The sequence below is a fragment of the Clarias gariepinus genome, chromosome 15, assembly GCF_024256425.1.
Source record: "Clarias gariepinus isolate MV-2021 ecotype Netherlands chromosome 15, CGAR_prim_01v2, whole genome shotgun sequence".
Classification (NCBI taxonomy): domain Eukaryota; kingdom Metazoa; phylum Chordata; class Actinopteri; order Siluriformes; family Clariidae; genus Clarias; species Clarias gariepinus.
In genome coordinates, this window is record NC_071114.1 from 8,429,987 (window position 1) to 8,448,858 (window position 18,872).

General features: G+C 39.5%; 1 protein-coding gene across 1 annotated transcript; it reads left to right on the forward strand.

Moving 5' to 3' along the window:
* The first annotated feature begins 434 nt into the window (after nt 1-434).
* Nucleotides 435-18,461, forward strand: rtel1 (regulator of telomere elongation helicase 1). Its single transcript, XM_053512422.1, has 33 exons — nt 435-674; nt 2,606-2,804; nt 2,963-3,056; nt 3,213-3,294; nt 4,497-4,557; nt 4,633-4,708; nt 4,792-4,876; nt 4,964-5,029; nt 5,107-5,260; nt 5,342-5,380; nt 5,471-5,549; nt 6,998-7,095; nt 7,175-7,230; nt 7,702-7,773; nt 8,226-8,307; nt 8,415-8,547; nt 8,634-8,747; nt 8,841-8,881; nt 8,977-9,062; nt 9,222-9,299; nt 10,909-10,986; nt 11,062-11,208; nt 11,826-11,941; nt 12,932-13,055; nt 13,153-13,330; nt 13,429-13,580; nt 13,698-13,793; nt 13,922-14,117; nt 16,384-16,521; nt 16,627-16,728; nt 16,831-17,052; nt 17,867-17,998; nt 18,182-18,461. The coding sequence occupies exons 1-33, from the start codon at nt 573-575 to the stop codon at nt 18,235-18,237; spliced, it is 3,534 nt and encodes a 1,177-aa protein (XP_053368397.1). The 5' UTR covers nt 435-572; the 3' UTR covers nt 18,238-18,461.
* The last annotated feature ends 411 nt before the right edge of the window (nt 18,462-18,872 follow it).

An 18,872-nucleotide genomic window follows, 5' to 3' on the forward strand; every position in this document is an offset into this window, starting at 1 on the left:
GAGCGTGTGAGTGTCATATGTGATGGATTGGCACCCTGTCCAGGGTGTAGCCCGTCTCATGCCCTAAGTCTCTTGGGAAGAGTTACAGCCAGGCCCCCTAACGACCGTGTATACAGGATAAAGCGGTACAGTACAGACAGTGAGTGAGTGAATATATTCCTGAGGTTTGCTGTTCACAACAAGGATAAAATGAGACTTTTTAATGACATTTGAAGTGATAAGTATATTAGTGTTTTTATGATTATTATTATTTCATTTTAACTACAACGTACTTCCGGTTTGTGTAGCAAGATCCTTTCTCAGACACTCTGAGGCGCTTACAGCTCTGTCACCTGTAGATGGCAGTCGCGTACATTAGAACATATTTCGTCAAGACGTAAAAAAAGACGAAGAAGAAATATAGCGCGCTATAATGAACACAGGACGGGGCGGGTGGTGATCTGATGGGTCTTTGGGGTAAACATGGGCATTAGATTATTGTATTAAAATCGATTTAAAGCTTTATTTTATGCAGTGACTATGTTGTGTAAATAGTTGTTTAAGTGTTACGTGTAGTTCCGGGTTGTAGCACAATGCCTTCTCTTACTTTGAGAGGAGTTAATGTGGATTTCCCGTTCACTCCGTATCCATGCCAGACAGATTACATGAGCAAAGTGATCGAGTGTCTGCAAAACGTAAGTCACTTCATGCTCCGTTTGTGCTTAATATTTATCTCTCTTTTTATAAAAAAAACCCCGTATTCTTCAGATCTAACACCTTGTCTTAAATGTAAACAAAAGTCTACACTGTTAAACATCAGATCAGCTGTAAATCAGGATCATCCTACAAACATGGTGGAAAGGGCTGTCATTTAGTTTTACTGATGCCAAAATCATTTAAATCAGCTTAAGACACATTACTTGTATATGTTTAAAATTCCAATCATCAAATACATTTTCTTACTTTGATGTTCAATGTTTGATTGTAGCATTTTTTAAATAAAAGGCAAAGTTCAAAGAAATGTCTTGGTCACTTTGATCATACTGTACATCAAAGTGGGATCACATACTTTTTTTTATGAAGTAAATTCGATTCACAATGACATCAATATCTTATAAAAAAAACTAAAACACTAAAATCATGAAACAATAATTGATTATAATTAATAATATAAAATAAATATCAGTCACCCCAAACTACATCATATGGACAAATGCATTTGGCCAAACCTGTTAATTATTAAATGCAGGTGTTTCAATCAGGCCACTTGTCCCCAGACAATATAGTATGTACTTTCAATCATTAAAAATAAAAAAATTACTTTAAAGTTTAATATTTTTATAATTGTAGCATCAAAAAAATTAACTGTCTTGTCACTCTGATCATGCATCAAAGTGGGACCAATACTTTTCATATAAGTATATTTCTTTCATGAAATAAATCTGATTTACAGTAACAACATCAATATACTATAAACATAAAAATTATGAAACAATCTTTAATTAAATTATTAAAATGATTAATAATATAAAATAAATATCAGTCACCCCAAAATACACTTAAAGTATTTGTCCAAACCTTTAATTATTTAATTCAGATGTTTCAATCAGGCATCTTATCCCCAGTGAAAAGCAAACTTAATACTCCAGCATACCAAGACATCTTGGACAATGCTATGCTTTTAACTTCGTGGCAACTATTCCAACATGACTGTGTCCCAGTGCACAAAGCAAGGACTATAAAGACATGGTTTGATGAGTTTAGTGTGGATAACTTGACTGCCCCACACACAGCCCTGACCTCAACTCCATCGAGCACTTTTGGGATGAACTGGAACGGAGATTGCGAGTCAGGCCTTCTCGTCCAACATCAGTGCCTGACCTTATAAATGCTCTACAGAATGAATTCCCACAGAAACACTCCAAAATATTGTGGACAGCCTTTCAAGAAGAGTGGAAACATTATACCTGCGAAAGGGAGACCAAGTCCATGATAAAGTATATGTATTTGTGTACAGTGTCATTGCAGGTTTGGCCAAATACTTTTGTCCATATAGAATATGTCGTTGGTGTGACTGTTTCACAAAAGAGTTTTATTTTGAAATACATTCGACAGTTTTAATAATTCATTGATTTTGCCATCTTTTTTATAGTCATAGACCCATAAGTAAGTAAGTTATAGGCTTTTACAATCTTGTATTTTCCCTATTTAATGGGCACCTGACCATCACACCCACATGTGCTAAACTGTAAAGTTTAATATTGTAGAAGATATTTGTTTATGCTGTTGCGATAAAATTTCCCTTCAAAGGAACTGAGAGAAACCTGTTCCAGCATGAGATGCACAAACCAAGCTTTCGTGTTCCCTCATTGAAAAATGTTTTAGGCTGAGCTGTATACAGTTATAATGATTGTTGCATTTTAATATCCTGGAATCACTACAAGCACATTAGAAGTGTATTTCTGCTGAACATTGTTCAAATTCTTTGCTTTGGCCAAAGAGATTTCACATCATCTATATTAAAGTTGAGGTTTCGATGAGGTTTTTATAAGATCCGTTAGATTTGTGCAGCTGATTGATGTCTCAGTCGTGTTTCAGTTCACGCAGTGTTATTTTCCTGTTATAGAAAGTAAATGGAGTGCTCGAGAGTCCAACTGGAACGGGGAAAACCCTCTGCCTGCTTTGCGCCGCGCTTGGCTGGAGGGCGTATTTCAAAGACTCCATATCCGCCCGTAAGATTGCAGAGAGGTTGGGAGGAGCCGAGCTTTTTCCCGACAGGCCCATGTCATCTTGGGGAACAACGGCGACTGACGGTGAAACACCAGGTATGAAGAGTAGAGTTTCAAGTTTACGACTCGCACAGTGGAGTGATGCTCTGAATGTTCCTTTTAATTTGACCTTAACTTTTAGTTTCCTTTCCAAACGTTTGGCATCAAAGTGCGTGAATCAAGACCTTGATTGAGTTTAAACACTCTCCTTGCAGCGTATTACACCGACATTCCCAAGATCATCTACGCATCGAGGACACATTCACAGTTGACCCAGGTGATCAGCGAACTCAAAAACACAACCTACAGGTCAGTGATGATGGTTGATAATTTGTAAGAAAGCTCACAGGTCGTTTCTCATGTTCTTTAATTTAGAAGTCTCGATGAGGGTTCGAGCTTGGGAAAGTAACACACTTGCTTATCTTGCCTTTAAGTGTTTTGCTCAAAATTTCTTTTTAATTACAGGCCGAAGATTTGTGTTCTGGGCTCCAGGGAGCAGCTGTGTATCAACCAGGATGTACTGAAGCAAGAAAGCAATCATGTCAAGGTACAGGTCATGGAAATAGCAAATGCCTTTAACGACAAAGGATTAAAAAAAACTCAGAAAAAATAAAACACTTTATGGTTGAAGCATGGTTTAATGGTGGCCTATTATGCAGCATTCAGGTTTGAATCATTTTTAGACACACACACACACACTACAGGCAATTTGGGAATGCCAGTTAACCTGATCTGCTTGTCTTTGGACTGTGGGAGGAAACCGGAGTACCTGAAGGAAACCCACCAAGCACGGGGAGAACATGCAAACTCCATGTGAGGCGGGAATCCTTCGAACCACTTTGCCACTGTGCCGCCCACCACAGACCATGTGATACAATATTATCACGGTACCTAGATGTCGATTCTGTTAGCGTAATGATTTAAAAAATGTCCTCATTAGTATTAATTTCTTTTTCTGATTTCATTGTGATTTTAGACAAGCTCAGCAAATAATTCGGCCCTATCACAGAAGATGCTGTTCTGTCTGCCAACATATAAATAAAGGGCACCCCATGTAGGATTATAACCTCATAGGATTATAAGGCAACATTGGACCACCTCTAATACAAACATAAAAATAACGTTACAACTGGGTGATGGTCGGATTTTCTACATGTGCAATGATTTAAAGCACCTAAAAGCTTCAGTGCTTTATTTTGACATGGTTGTCTCTTGCCCAGAATCAAATAAAACATAATTGGGGTTGAGCTGAAGAGGAGTGTCCAGTAGATACGTGATGTTATCATGTCTCTAAGGAATGATTCCAGGACTTGTCGAATCTATGCCATGAAAAATGAAGGTAATTCTGAAAGCGAAAGGGGATCCAACCAAATCCTAGCAAGGCGTGCCTAATGAAGTGGTTGGTGCGTTTGTTTATATAGTCCATCCATCCATCTAGGAACCTCTGTAGTCCAACAAGGGAGTGTGGAGGCCAGTTTCAATGATGATTACCGTTGGTGGTAGTACCAATGTGGTAGGGCCGCCGATGAACCTTCATACACTATGGACTGGACATTTTGGGGACGTCAGTTAACCTTATCAGCATGTCTTTGGAATGTGGGAGGAAACGCACCGAGCACGGGGAGAGCATGCAACCCCCCGGACCCTGGAGGTGCAGTGCGACAGTACTAACCACTACGCCACTGTACCACCATATTTATATAGTATCGCAATGTTAACTTAAGTATAATTTCTTCTCCTTTAATCCAGGTTCATTTATGCAGAGCAAAAGTTTCAACCCGCTCCTGTGTCTTCTACAATAACGTCGATGGTAAGTTTAAACATGACACGTTCAACAAAGCATGTGTAAATTCTTGTCGCTGATCTATTCTCATGTTATATTTAGAAAAGAGTACTGACAAAGACATCATCAATTCCATCCTTGATGTGGAAGATCTTGTAAAAGCTGGAAAAAAGCAAAGGTACGGTGTTTATTTCCCGAACAGATTTATAAGAAATTGTAAATATATATTTTTTTTCTATTATCTATGTATTTCTCTTTCAGGGTGTGTCCATATTATCTGTCTCGCTCACTAAAGCAGCACGCTGACCTCATCTTCATGCCCTACAACTACCTCCTCGATCCAAAGGTGAGGAGAGGAGTTTATTTCATCTTATAGTCAGGGGTTGTTTCAGCCATCGTCGCGTGAACTTAAATGATCTGGTTTGTCTTGCAGAGTCGTCGCGCACACAACATAGAGCTTAAAGGAGCAGTGGTCATTTTTGATGAAGCACATAACGTGGTGAGGATTTCTGTGCCTTAGTCGAAAATTTCCGTGAAATGTTTTCCATTGATCCTAACTTTTCCTCCGTCGTACAGGAGAAGATGTGTGAAGAGTCCACCTCGTTTGACCTGACTCCTTACGATCTGACGTCAGCCATCGATGCAGTGGACAAGCTTTTGCGAGAGCAGGCCTCGGATATCGGCAAGGGAGAATCTTCAGAGGAATTCAGCGGCGAATCTTTGAGCTCAGGTTCGGCTCATGATGGCCTGTCACACATTTCCAAGTCGGCTCCATGTCGATGTTAAATCTGTTCACTTGTCTGTTATACAGGTCTGAACCTGGACATCACTACGATCGCAAAAATAAAGCGTAAGTTAGAAACATTTATGTTGTACTGAGTGAAATGGCTTTAGGTATGCCATATTGTTTGACTTACCTTTTGTTTTTTCTTTTTAATAGAAGTTTTAATGGACCTGGAGATTACCATTAATGACTTTGAGATGCCGTCCAATAACCAGGGGATTACCAAGCCTGGCAGGTGTGTCAACCGTCTTGGCTGTTGTTTTACAGTAGTTTTTTTTGCATTAAACCCATAAATAAAGGCTGTCAAAACTAATTTCTTTAATACATTATTGTAAGTGCACATTTTAATATATGAGGATGGACGGCATCAATAACCTGAGCTCCTAAAGCTGGGCTTTTCTATTAACAAGAGGATCAAAGTATTATATAATTATTAGATTACAAAAACATCTTCATTATTGTAGTGTAGGTTGTCAATTTATTTATATCGAACATATTTTAAAAAAGTGCATAGATATATTTGCAAGTGAAAAAATAGGCAAAAATAATGAACTTTTTAAAATTATAAAATGATTACAAATATAAATAAATATATTATAATTTTTTTTTGCATTTAAGCATTAAAATTGGTGCATAAGTACAATTTCATTCAATTTTATCATTATTGAAACTATCTATAGTTATGTTTATGAAGATAAATTAAGAGGCTTTGTATTATATACAAAAATGCTAAATGATAGGGTTTGCACTTTTTTTTTTTTTTTGCAACTTTTACCTGTCAAAGTTAAAATGATGTTTTAATATACAGTACTGTGAAAGAGTCCTGAGCCAACTCTTATTTCTTCATATTAAATCAAATTTATTTATGTAAATTAAATCAAAGAAATTGGAAACAAATGTTTTACTGCGACAGGTGTCTACAGATACAACTTAAAAACTGGGTAATTATGGAACAACCTTAGCAGCAACCTCGTTTCCCCTCTCGTCTGTGCCAACCGTTCAGTATCCGCAATATCACCGGCCTGATCATCTGCACCTGTTCTCATCGGTTCATGCCTTAAGTCACAATAGATGCCTTTTTTATGCTTAATTAATTTGATTGAGATCATTCCGCTGAAACTACTCAGGTTCATGGAACTGAAAATGAGACTGGACTGAAAATGAGAGGCAAGAAGATCATAACACTGTCTCCAGAGGCTGGTACAGTGGGCACTGTGCATGATGGGTGCATCGCTTCATGCGCTTCCCTTCCTACCCTGACACACCCATCATTCTGGAATAGAGTCGATCTGGACTCGTCAGACCAAATGATCTCTTTTCCATTGGTTCAAAGTTTAATCTTTATGATCCCTAGCAAACTGAAGCCTTTTTTTTCCGATTAGTCTCACAAACAAGTGGTTTACTAATAGACACATTGCAGTGAGTTCATGGTGTCAGGACCAATCCTGCGAGTTCTCGTCACATTGTGTGTGTGGAAATTAGGTTAATTTCACTCTTAACCATAGCTCTGATTCCTTTCACGATGCAACCTCACCGATCGTGAAATGTTGACTACTAAAATGTTGACTTTTTTGCTAGGCAGTGTATTTTACTACCACTCCTCTAAAGGGAAGTACCAGATTTTTATAGTGTAATATTTCTTTCTGTAAGAAAGAATGTGTGTTTTCTTGTTTTCTTTCTCAGCTTTATTTATGAGCTTTTCAAAAAGGCCCACGTCAACTACGACACCAAAACAGCAATCGTGGAGGCGATGGAGCAGATCACAGGATATTTGGCAGGAAGTAGGTGTTTTAAGCATGGATAGTAAGTAATGTGTTACATGTTAATGAGCTCACTAAGACACAACTCTCTTGAACCCAGAGCCTGGCATTTTCCTCAACACCAGCGGACTACAGAAAGTGGCAGATATAATACAGGTATTGTCTTTGATATCTATTTAGATTTTTTTTAAGGCGGCACGGTGGTGTAGTGGTTAGCACTGTCGCCTTGCACCTCCAGGGTCTGGGTTCGGTTCCCGGCCAGGCTCGATTCCCGTCTCTGTGTGCATGGAGTTTGCATGTTCTCCCCGTGCTTGGTGGGTTTCCTCCGGGTACTCCGGTTTCCTCCCACAGTCCAAAGACATGTAGGTAAGGTTAATTGACGTTCCCAAATTGCCCGTAGTGTGTGAATGAGTATCTGAGTGTGTGTATGTCTATGTCTGTGTGCGCCCTGTGATGGATTGGCGCCCTGTCCAGGGTGTACCCCGCCTCATGCCCTAAGCCTCCTGGGATAGACTCCAGACCCTAAATACAGGATAAAGCGGTATAGAAGATGAGTGAGTGCTGAGTAGATTTATTCCTACGTTCCCATTGAGGGTTTTAAATTGATGTTTCTTCTGATGTGATCAGTTGGTGTTTGCTGTTGAACCAGCAGAGGGCGGTGTGCCGTCACACAAGGGGAACACCATGCAGCAGTTTAAGGTCTGTTTATTATTTATGTATACACTGACATCTCTATATCTATTCTGGGATGCCTCGATGCCTCACCTACCCCTTATCTGCTCAGTTTTATGGGTGGATGGCTTCGCTTTGCCTCATTTGTTCCTTTAAAGGGGTCTATTATGCAACATTGACTTTAGTCAATTTTAGACTGGATGAGTCTCCAGTGTGCCGTAGGTAGCTCGTATACATAGTGACTAATATAGCGTGTTTGTAATAGGAATAAAACAGAGGGGGTAGTGTTAAGTATGCAAAAAAACAAACAAAAAAAACAACGCATCATCTAAGGAACATTTGTACTTAAAGCGTCATCTCCTAACATTGCGCCCTCTCTGGGTGGTAACTGATGGGGAAAGTGTCTAAACTAGATGGGCGGGAATTGGACGTGACACATTAGGGAGAAAATCACGTTTTGTAAAACTTGAACTTTTCAGGTACACATTCATCCAGACACTAGCAATTTCAAAAAGAAGCAGACAACAGATCTGTGGGCGTCGTCTAATACAAAGAAACAAGGTATAAGCCTTTATTTACTCAACATCTCACAGATATTATTTGATTATGTAACCTAATTTATAGGACATATCCAAACTTTTTTTTTTTTTTTCGCATGTGTGTGGCAGGGAACGTGCTGAGTTACTGGTGCTTCTCTCCGGGATTCAGCATGCAAGACCTCCTGCGACAGGAAGTGCGCTGTATCATCCTGACTAGCGGCACCCTGTCCCCCCTGTCATCTTTCACCTGCGAGATGCAGATGTAGGTCCTCACATGGCTTCTCTTTACCTCCAGCCAGACGATGGCGAATCTGTCGCTCTGTAGCTCTCACATTTTCTCTTTCACAGCCCATTTCCCGTGTGTCTGGAGAACCCTCACGTCATTCAGAAGGACCAGATCTTCGTTAGCATTGTGGACAAAGGGCCGGACGGCGTGCAGCTCAGCACAGCCTTCGACAGGAGGTGCGTTTCAGACGGCGGTATCCAGACGTATTTTAAGCAGATTGCGTGTTGTGTGTTATATGTTAATTACATATTGTGTCGCTTCCTGTGAAGGTTTCTTCCTGAGAACATGGCGTCATTAGGAAACACTATTGGTAAGACACAGGTCTTTTATTAGAGGTCTAAGATGGAAGGCTGGCACAAAACAATGTCTGTGTATATAATATAATATTGTACTTTGTATGGATAGTTAATTTATGCCGAGTGGTTCCTCATGGCCTGCTGGTGTTTTTCCCATCATACCCGGTGTTGGATAAGACTCTGGAGTATTGGAGGGTGAGTTCACCCTGTGGCTATTTCATACAGTTAATTAGAAATACATAACAGACTCATTGTCATCATATTAAAGATGTGCATAATTTACAGAATTTCCTTAATGTAAAGCATAATTATTATTCGTGCTGTTTTTATGTCCCTTGTTTGACCCCCTGACAGGGTAGTGGGCACGTAGACCGAATGGAGTCAATGAAACCCATGTTTGTGGAACCCAAAGGAAAAGGTACCTTTACAGAGGTAGGTCTTTGCCAGGTTTAGTAAGGTTTTGGTTTTAATGCGCACATTAATGATATTCAAACAAAAGTGGTAAAGTGCTCGCCCTATCATCCGGAGATCGCTGGTTTGATCCCCGGGTGATGATGTAACCTCTCGCAGCTGAAGGTCTAGAGAAAGCTGATTGGCTGAGCTCTCTCTGAGGGGTTGGATGAGAGGTAATTTGTGCTCCCACATCAGTCACGGCTCTACAGCCAATCAAGGGCGTCTGTGAGCTCAGGCATGCGGAAGAAGCGGATAGCGCTGTCCTCCGAGAGTGTTACGCCGTCCCCAACAATGCGTAAGCGAGCAGTTCGAAATGATGCGGTCGGCTGGCGTCACGTGGTTCAGAGGAAACGTGTGATAGTCTGCAGCCCCTTCCGACTGAGTGGTAGTAGTAGCCTTAATGTGTGAGCCCCCTAGTGACGGGGAGGAATTGGACACGACCAAAGAAAATCTGGAAAAAATCTTAAAAAAAAAAAAAAAGTGTTCCCACCTACCCACTTTACAGTCAAAGTACAGTGATATGAGGTATCCATCAAGAAAATGCCAAAAGAGTCTTGTTTTGTCCTCCTCTTCCTCTTTTTTCCCCCACCTCTCTCCTGTATCACATGTTATTCTTGATGTCTTTTTATAGAGATGGGAAAATAAAACAAAATCTAATACATCAAGATACAAAAATAACACAAAACACACTCCTAAACCTTTGGAAAGTCCTTCCTAGAAAAGTTGATGCTGTTATACTGTAGCTGCAAAGGGGGTGGGGCCAACATCATTAAACCCTATGGATTATGAATTGGATGTTACTCAAGTTCATAGGCATGTGAAGGCAGGCGAGCGAATATCTTTTGCCAATATAGTGTATGTACTGTATATAATTTGGTCTCGAGATGTGTGTTGTGGTCTCTTTATGTTGTCAGTTACTATTTATTTTGCCATAAAGAAAACCGATCAGGAGTGAATAGACATCCATAGACATCTATAAAAAGGTACAATTGCCTTTTTATAGACATTTTGTGGATATTGGACTACCAAGACGTAAATTACAACAATGGACGGTGGAAGTACATTTACCCGGCTGCTAGGATATATATATATATTTTTTTTTTTAACTGATAATTACATTCAAGGTATATTTTGGAGCAAAAAAAACCAGAAAGTAACATAACATTATGAGCTAAAATAGGTTGGTATCTTTCAAAGTTACAGTATATTTTGTACACATTTAACTCTTTTTTTTCTAAAAAATTAATGGCTGCCAAAATCTGATTGGACTCCCCGTGGATGTCCCCGTGGATGTCCCCGTGGATGTCCCTGTGGATGTCCCCGTGGATGTCCCCGTGGATGTCCCCGTGGATGTCCCCGTGGATGTCTCCGTGGATGTCCCCGTGGATGTCTCCGTGGATGTCCCCGTGGATGTCCCTGTGGATGTCTCCGTGGAGCCCAGTCAGATTTTGGCAGCCATTTAAGTATCTTCTGCGCGAATCACGTCTGTATCGAGACAAAATTATAGCGTCCCATCCCTGTGTCTACTTTGAAAGACATGCTGTTACAAGAATCCCTTATAACTGCTCGTGCACTCTCTCGTTTCCAGGTGATGGATGGATTTTATAACAAGGTCAATGACTCCAAGTCGAACGGAGGGAGCTTCTTTGCTGTGTGTAGAGGAAAGGTAAGAAAGGTATCTTAAATATCTATGCGAATATCTGCCATTTACTAAAAAACGGTTTTACCGTTTGCCCCCAAGGTGAGTGAAGGGTTGGACTTTGCGGACACGTATGGCCGTGGAGTGATCATCACTGGTCTTCCCTACCCTCCGAGAATGGACCCCAAGGTGGTGCTGAAGATGCAGTATTTGGATGAGATGTGCAGAAACAAAACCAGTGGCGTGAAGGTAGAGTAAATATGTTGGATATTGATGTGGATATGGTGCGTTGAGTGTGGAATTTAAGTGACCTATGCAATATTTTACTTATTCATAATTGAATCAGTGTAGTGTATAAGTGTCAGACTAATATAAATAAATGGGCAAAAAGTCATAGGCACCCTAATGTATTTTTATCATTTATAAAAAAAAAAGGTCATAGATGTTTATTTCATGATGTTCTGACTTTTTCATTTTTTTCGATAAGCATTTTTTTCTTCTGGAGGGGAAAAATCTTTGTTAGTAAAGAGAGCAACAGAAGAAATTTGGCAGATGCTTGGAAATAAATTTAAAAAAATTATCGATTCCATACACAGAGCATATAGAAAAAAATCTTTCTTTGGGTAATATATTATGGCTCAATGCTCTTTGTAGTATTTTTTTTCAATATAGACACGTTAAATTTTTTAAATGATATATATTTATTGCATGTGCCTTAACACATGCAAGAAATGCAAAGACAGAGAGAGTGTGTGTACATGCGTGCATTCAGATTTAATATTTGTCCAACACATATCAACATTGATTGTGTTTCTCTCATACATATTGAATCCAGCTTTTGTGTAAGTGTGTGTGTGTGTGTTCAGTATCTGTCTGGGCAGGAGTGGTACAGGCAGCAGGCCTCCCGCGCAGTGAACCAAGCCATAGGTAGAGTGATCCGCCATCGTGAGGACTACGGAGCCATCTTTCTTTGTGACTACAGGTTAGAACGCATCATGGTATTATTCCATAATCTGTAGTGATAAAGATATTGATTCGTTTTTTAACCTTATCTTCTACCTTATGCTACAGACGTAGTGAATAGGTCTGGTTTCAGTAAGTTTCTCTGTACTGGGAAAAGCGCAAAAAAGCCTTGTGTATATAAACCCTTAATAGTTAAATTCTTAAATTGGACAGTTTTAAAATTTTTAATATAGTTACACTTAAACACAGATGCTTAAATACTGACAGTGGAGAAAGATAAAGTTGTTCCATTAAGCAAGCATGGCCAGTTGTAAAAAGTTGCACCACTTACTTGGAGCCATCAGTTTTCCAGTTCTTGGACACAGTCTAAGGTAAAAATAGTTACTAGAATTAAGGCACTTCTGATAGTCTTCTACCTTTATAATCCCTATGAAGTGCCCTCAGATCAGTTCGTTTACTCACTCACTTATCGTCTATATTACTTAATCCTGTATACTGGGTCTCTGGGGACCTGGATCAGTTCAGCGCTTAAGAAATATATAAACAAATTTGATTGGAGATAAATTAGAATTTTAAAAAAATACCTTTTTTTCTCTACAATAAACAGTGCAGGGCAGTGTGCATTTCTGTCTGTATGACTCAAAACAAATTATCCATTGCTTGAGCAAAAGATTTATCATACCCAAAATGTGCTACATGTCAACACATCTTAAAAATAAGTGAATAAAATGATACGTTTTGCCTACAAACATGATTGAATAAACAAAGTTTCTTTCCTAAAGACTGTGAGAATGATTGATTAGATAGAAATAGAGCTCCAAGGTGGACTAAAATGCCCGGTTGTGATGGTGAGAGATCCAGAACATTTGTTCAAGCAAATGGCACATAAGATTTCTTGTTTCATCCTTGTTAAGAGCACACATTTTGAAAATGTGTTTGTGTCATGCAGTACTGTTAAGCTAATTCCTTTAGGTTTTGGTTTGGTTTTGTTACTTTGTTGTTACTGTAGGTTCAAAAGTACGGATGTACGACAGCAGCTCCCATCTTGGGTCAGACCTTATGTTCGAACTCATGACAATTTTGGCACCGTGGTTCGGGATGCTGCACAGTTTTTCCGAGTCGCACAAAAACTTGTAAGTAGCACGTTTCAGATAACTAGATGGTCACCAATTTTTTTTCTTTAAACGTTCCTTAAAACTAAAAGATGGTTGCTGGATGTATGTGTATTAGAGGCCTGTACCAGAGAAGAAGATAAAAGGTGCGGGAAGTGAGAGCGGGACAGCTAAAGGCAGTTGCCAAACAAGTCCAGGGTGCAGTCGTCCAGCCATGAGTGCCTGGGAGTGCAGTTCCCATCTCAAAGCCAAAGTGCTCGACTCTCACGTGCCAAGTTTAAAAAAAAGGAAATTTGGTAAGATGGCATGTCACTCATATGTGGAACAGCTACAAAAAGTTACTCTATATAAATATTCTAAACATTGTTGAATACATAATGTATTGTTGATACAGAAGAGCACTCGGAGAGAGATGGGACGGCCAGGCTTTGTGTTCAGTATGAGGTGGAGATGAGTTCCAGTAAGAAGAGACCTATGAGCCTGCTGGATGCACTGGAGAAAAGCGATCCTAGTCAGGATGATGATACCTTTGTTGGGGAGGAGAAGGTGAGAGTGGGATAACAAGAGAAAATGAAATTAATAGCTTAGTTTAGTGTTCATTTTTCATTAAGGACAAGAATGAAAAGCAAACATTTTGTGTTTTTTTTTTTTTTGCGTTTTCAGGCCAGTCGTTTGTCCACATTATCTCTACAGCATGATAAGCGCATGGATGATGAGTCTAGAGGAGGGAAACGCAAAATCCGAGTAGTGCAAGACCGGGTATGTGATGTTTCTGTCACTGCACAACCATAACCCTTCCTCTTACAAACAGTAACAGAAAAAGCTTATGTCTCTACTCATTGATCTTTATCATACTAAAGTCTCCTTGCTCCACTGATTCTTTCCAGAAACCCATAGTCTCCAGTGCAGCAGACAAGGGCAAGAGCTTTATGCTTGAGCTGAAGAAAAATTTAAGTCAGGAGAGCTTCACACAGATCATGTATGCGCTTCAGATGTACAAGACTACAGATAACCTCAATGACCTTATGGCAAAAGCAGCAGACCTTCTCATACAAGACCCCAACACACACATCCTGCTTAGAGGTGTGTATAAGAATTTAGCCATTTACTTAATTAGTACCTGTCACAAACACAGAAAAAAAAAATCATGTACAAGTCCAGTAAACAGCGGGGGCTTATGAAATTAGCTATTGCTTATACCAAATTACATATTGCTGTAGCTCAATCTATTCTCAAGGAACCAGGTTTGATAGAAATTCTGACCAATCCCACCCACTCCCCAAAAAATAATTTTGACCAGTCCCACCCACTCCTCAAGGAATAATTCTGACCAGTCCCACCCACTCCCCAAGGAATAATTCTGACCAGTCCCACCCACTCCCCAAGGAATAATTCTGACCAGTCCCACCCACTCCCCAAGGCAATAATTCTGACCAGTCCCACCCACTCCCCAAGGAATAATTCTGACCAATCCCAACCACTCTTCAAGGAATTCTGACCAATTCCAGCCACTTTTACCCCCTATTCTTCAAGGAATTCTAGTAAATCCCACCCACCCATTTTTCAAGGAATTCTGGCCAATCCCACCCACCCATTTTTCAAGGAATTCTGGCCAATCCCACCCACCCATTCTTCAAGAAATTCTGGCCAATCCCACCCACCCATTCTTCAAGGAATTCTGGCCAATCCCACCCACCCAGTCTTTAAGGAATTCTCGCCAATCCCTCCCACCCATTCTCCAAGGAATTCTCGCCAATCCCTCCCACCCATTCTCCAAGGAATTCTTGCCAGTCCCACCCACTCTCCAAGGAATTCTTGCCAGTCCCACCCACTCCCCAAGGAATAATTCTGACCAGTCCCACCCACTCCCCAAGGAATAATTCTGACCAGTCCCACCCACCCACTCTGCAAGGAATTATGACCAATCCCACCCACCCACTCTCCAAGGAATTTTGATTAATCCCACCCACCCACTCTCCAAGGAATTCTGACTAATCCCACCCACCTACACTTTAAGGAATTCTGACCAATCCCACCCACCTATTCTTCAAGGAATTTTGACCAATCCCACCCACCCATTCTCCAAGAAATTTTGACCAATCCCACCCACCCATTCTCCAAGGAATTCTCGCCAATCCCAACCACTCTCCAAGGAATTCAGACGAATCCCAACCACTCTCCAAGGAATTCTGACCAATTCCAGGCACTCTTCAAGGAATTCTGACCAATTCCAGCTACTTTTAACCCCCCCCCCACCCATTCTTCAAGGAATTCTAGTAAATCCCACCCACCCATTCTTCAAGGAATTCTGATAAATCCCACCCACCCATCCTCCAAGAAATTCTCGCCAATCCCACTCGCCCATTCTCCAAGAAATTCTTGCCAGTCCCACCCACTCTCCACGGAATAATTCTCGCCAGTCCCACCCACTCCCCAAGGAATAATTCTGACCAGTCCCACCCACTCCCCAAGGAATAATTCTGACCAGTCCAGTTTTTTTTTTTTTTTACTGAGCAGCATGCACATTTGGTGTGTCATTAAGTGCTTTTTCTAAACAAACTGTGCTCCTACCACACGGAATGCCGTGCTTCCTGCCAGAGCACACCACCGCTGGGATTATAGAGGAACAGCGATGTTTCACCCTTCTAATGAAAATATGTGTATTTCAATTAGGGCTGTCAATATTAATGTGATTTAATCTAGAAATTTTAATGCATCACTATTTAAACATTTTTTTTTATGCAAATCAATCATATGACCAAGTTTGACCATAATGGCTTACCACAAGTGCAGAGCGGAGGGCCTGAGGAAACATCACTGAACAGGGAGCTTCATTATAAAAAACTTCCAGATGGAAGTTTGGATAAAACCAAACTAAGTTGTATGCTTGAGGTACTAACATTAGATGTAAGATTTGGGAGTGGTGGCTCAGGCAGCTAAGGCTCTAGGTTATCGTTATTTTTTCTTATCTGAGGATTCTGGTTCTAGCTTTGCTGTCGGCAGGTTGCAACCACCACCTTTCGAGAGATTTAAATTAAACATTTTATAGACGTACTGTGATTAGATTAACAATTTTAATTGATTGACAGCACTAATTTGAATGAAAAAATATTATTTTGGAGTCATTGTGTGAGGCATGAATTGCCACACAAAAGAAAAACAATACGTAACTGAATGAATTTCTAGTATATGTATTGAGAAAAGTTATTATCGTAGTACAAAAATTCAAGGCCATTATTAAAATTGTTACAATTATTTAAAAAATGCAAAAGATGTCTGGCAAAGTATGTGTCTGGTCAGACGGTTTGTGAACCCTGCTCTGAAATACCTGTATGGATTTTCTTCTTAGGAATCTACCAGTTTGTTCGGCCACACCACAAGAAGCAGTTTGATGAGAAGTGTCAACACCTTACAGGCAAAGGCTGTGGTTACAAACCTGAGCACTCGCTCTCTAGGGAGGAGAGACAGTTACTCATGAAACAAACAGGTAACATCTCATCAGTATTTGCACTCCTCTTTGATTTTAAACCACAGACAGAACAACCAGCCAGAAATGGGTTTAAAAAAAATTAAATGCAGTGTGTCTTTACAGCCAAAGTGGAGACTCCTGTAACGTGCACAACCTCCCAACTAGACTCAAGCAAGCAGCTCAATCAAGGTGGATCTCATTTGGGAACGCATAATTTGTGTGGAAGTAAGTCCAAAGTTTCATTTATTTCTACCCAAGTCATTTTAAATATCTGAAAATACAAAAATTATGTCATATTTACTTAAAGTTTATTTTTTATATTTCCAGCAGATTCAAGTGTAAAGGATCAGAAGCCACAGCAATCAGGGAAAGATAGTCAGTTCAGTTCTTCCCTGCTGTCTGATATAAAAAAGTCTATTGGTGCTGAGAAGACCAATCAGCTTTTTGCAGCATTGCAGATGTACAAAAAAACTAACGACTACGAACAGATGGTATCAACAGTTGTGGGGTTGCTGACTGAGCGTGACGAGGACATTATACTTCTAAAACGTGAGTCTCTCAAGTCTGTAAGAGGCAAAAACAGGTCAAGGAAAGACTTTCGGTAATGAGCCCCTAAAGTCCTATAATAAAAATTCTTATAATATATTTTTATTATCTTGTATAAACGGATTATTATCTTGTGCACACAGGCTATTTAACTCCAAAAATTTAAAGGCATAAAGACAGCTGCGTCATTTGCTTTTACACTGATACTCCGTTGATTTACAAAGTATTTTAGAAACCTGAAGGTTTCCTTTGCTGTATTCGAACAGTCAATTTGCTTTCTGGTTAGAAAGTGAGCTGGGTGTGCACAAAAATATAACTTGTTCCCTCAAAATAATACCAAGGTTGAAGGTTTTGTATTTGTCAACACCATGTGGCAGACATACAGAGGAATCGAAATATCGTTTTTGTTCTCTCCCATAATGTGTTATAATAAAATTAATTAGCAGTCCGTGCAATATAGAATTTTTTTTGCATGAATGTAACAGCAGTATACTTGTTATATATATATATATATATATATATATAACCATATATAACCATGTAAATATATCTCGTAAACATCTAAATGAATATACAATGGTATATGCTGGACAGATAGCAGCAGTGTGACAGTATAGTGCAAAAACAGATTGTAAAGTGCAATATTGTGTGCCTATAATATTTAAATAAAAAAATCACACATTTTGGAACTTTTTTTTTCTTAGGGTTTCTGTATTTTAGTGCTAGTTTTTTAAAATTAATTAATAGATTTATTTATTTTTTACCAGATTGCTCGAAAAATGTTGGATTGTTAAATTGTCTTTAACTATTCTATTAGGGTTAGCAGTCTTCATCCCACCTCATCATCGTCAGCAATTCTCTGAGATGTTAACAGGCCTGACTGGGAGTGTCCCAGAGGCTTGCCAGGATTCGGATGAGGTTTCGGACCAGTCTAGTCCCCCAGTTTCAGGTACATTTTAAAACAAATGTATATGAATGAATGAACACACTCTATTAGCACTTAATTAGTATATATACTATATACAGTGCGATCTTCGCAGGAACTGAACATTGTTATTTTTTAAAATTTGACTACAGTGTGGTATTAATGTGTTGTGCTTTTTAAAACATTTTTTTTTTTTTTTTTTTACAGTTTCACAGCTCTGTGCAGGAAAATCACAAAGCAAGATATCTTCCTTTTTCAACTGACTTTGGAAATCCCACAAGCTGCTACTCAGGTTCATGTGGGAAGTCGAAGCAAAGCAGTCCGATCTTCACTTGCACATAACTGGACATTTGTCCAGAACATAACTTAAGCAATGGAATTTAGGATTGTACCTTGTATGTATGTAATGTATTTTAATACACACTCTTGTGGTGCTGTTTTTCAAAGATGAATTAAAATATTTCGTTGTTTCTGATGTCTTTCCTAAGCTGTGTAAGATTTACTGCTTCAATTAATCAAAAACATTGTTTGCTATGTATTTTTCACTTGTTAGGTAGTAAATGTAATAAGCATGATTTACAAAGTCAATTAGGAAAATATAGATATTTATATGGAAAACACAGGTGTTTTTCCCAAATCCTCAGCGGACCCGGTTGGGTGAGTCAGTGCCCTCTGTAGTCTCAGATTCCTGTCCTCAACAGACCGGAGAGGAACCTGATGTGGTTTTCTGCTTTTGTAGCCCATCTGCCTCAAGATTTGGCATGTTGTATATTTGGAGATGCTTTTCTGCCTATGTTTTTAAAGAGTGATTATTTAAGTTACGGTCAACTGATAACTAACTAATAAAAATTAAAGGAGATATTTGGTAATATTCAGAAGAGCAAATCTGGTACGAGGA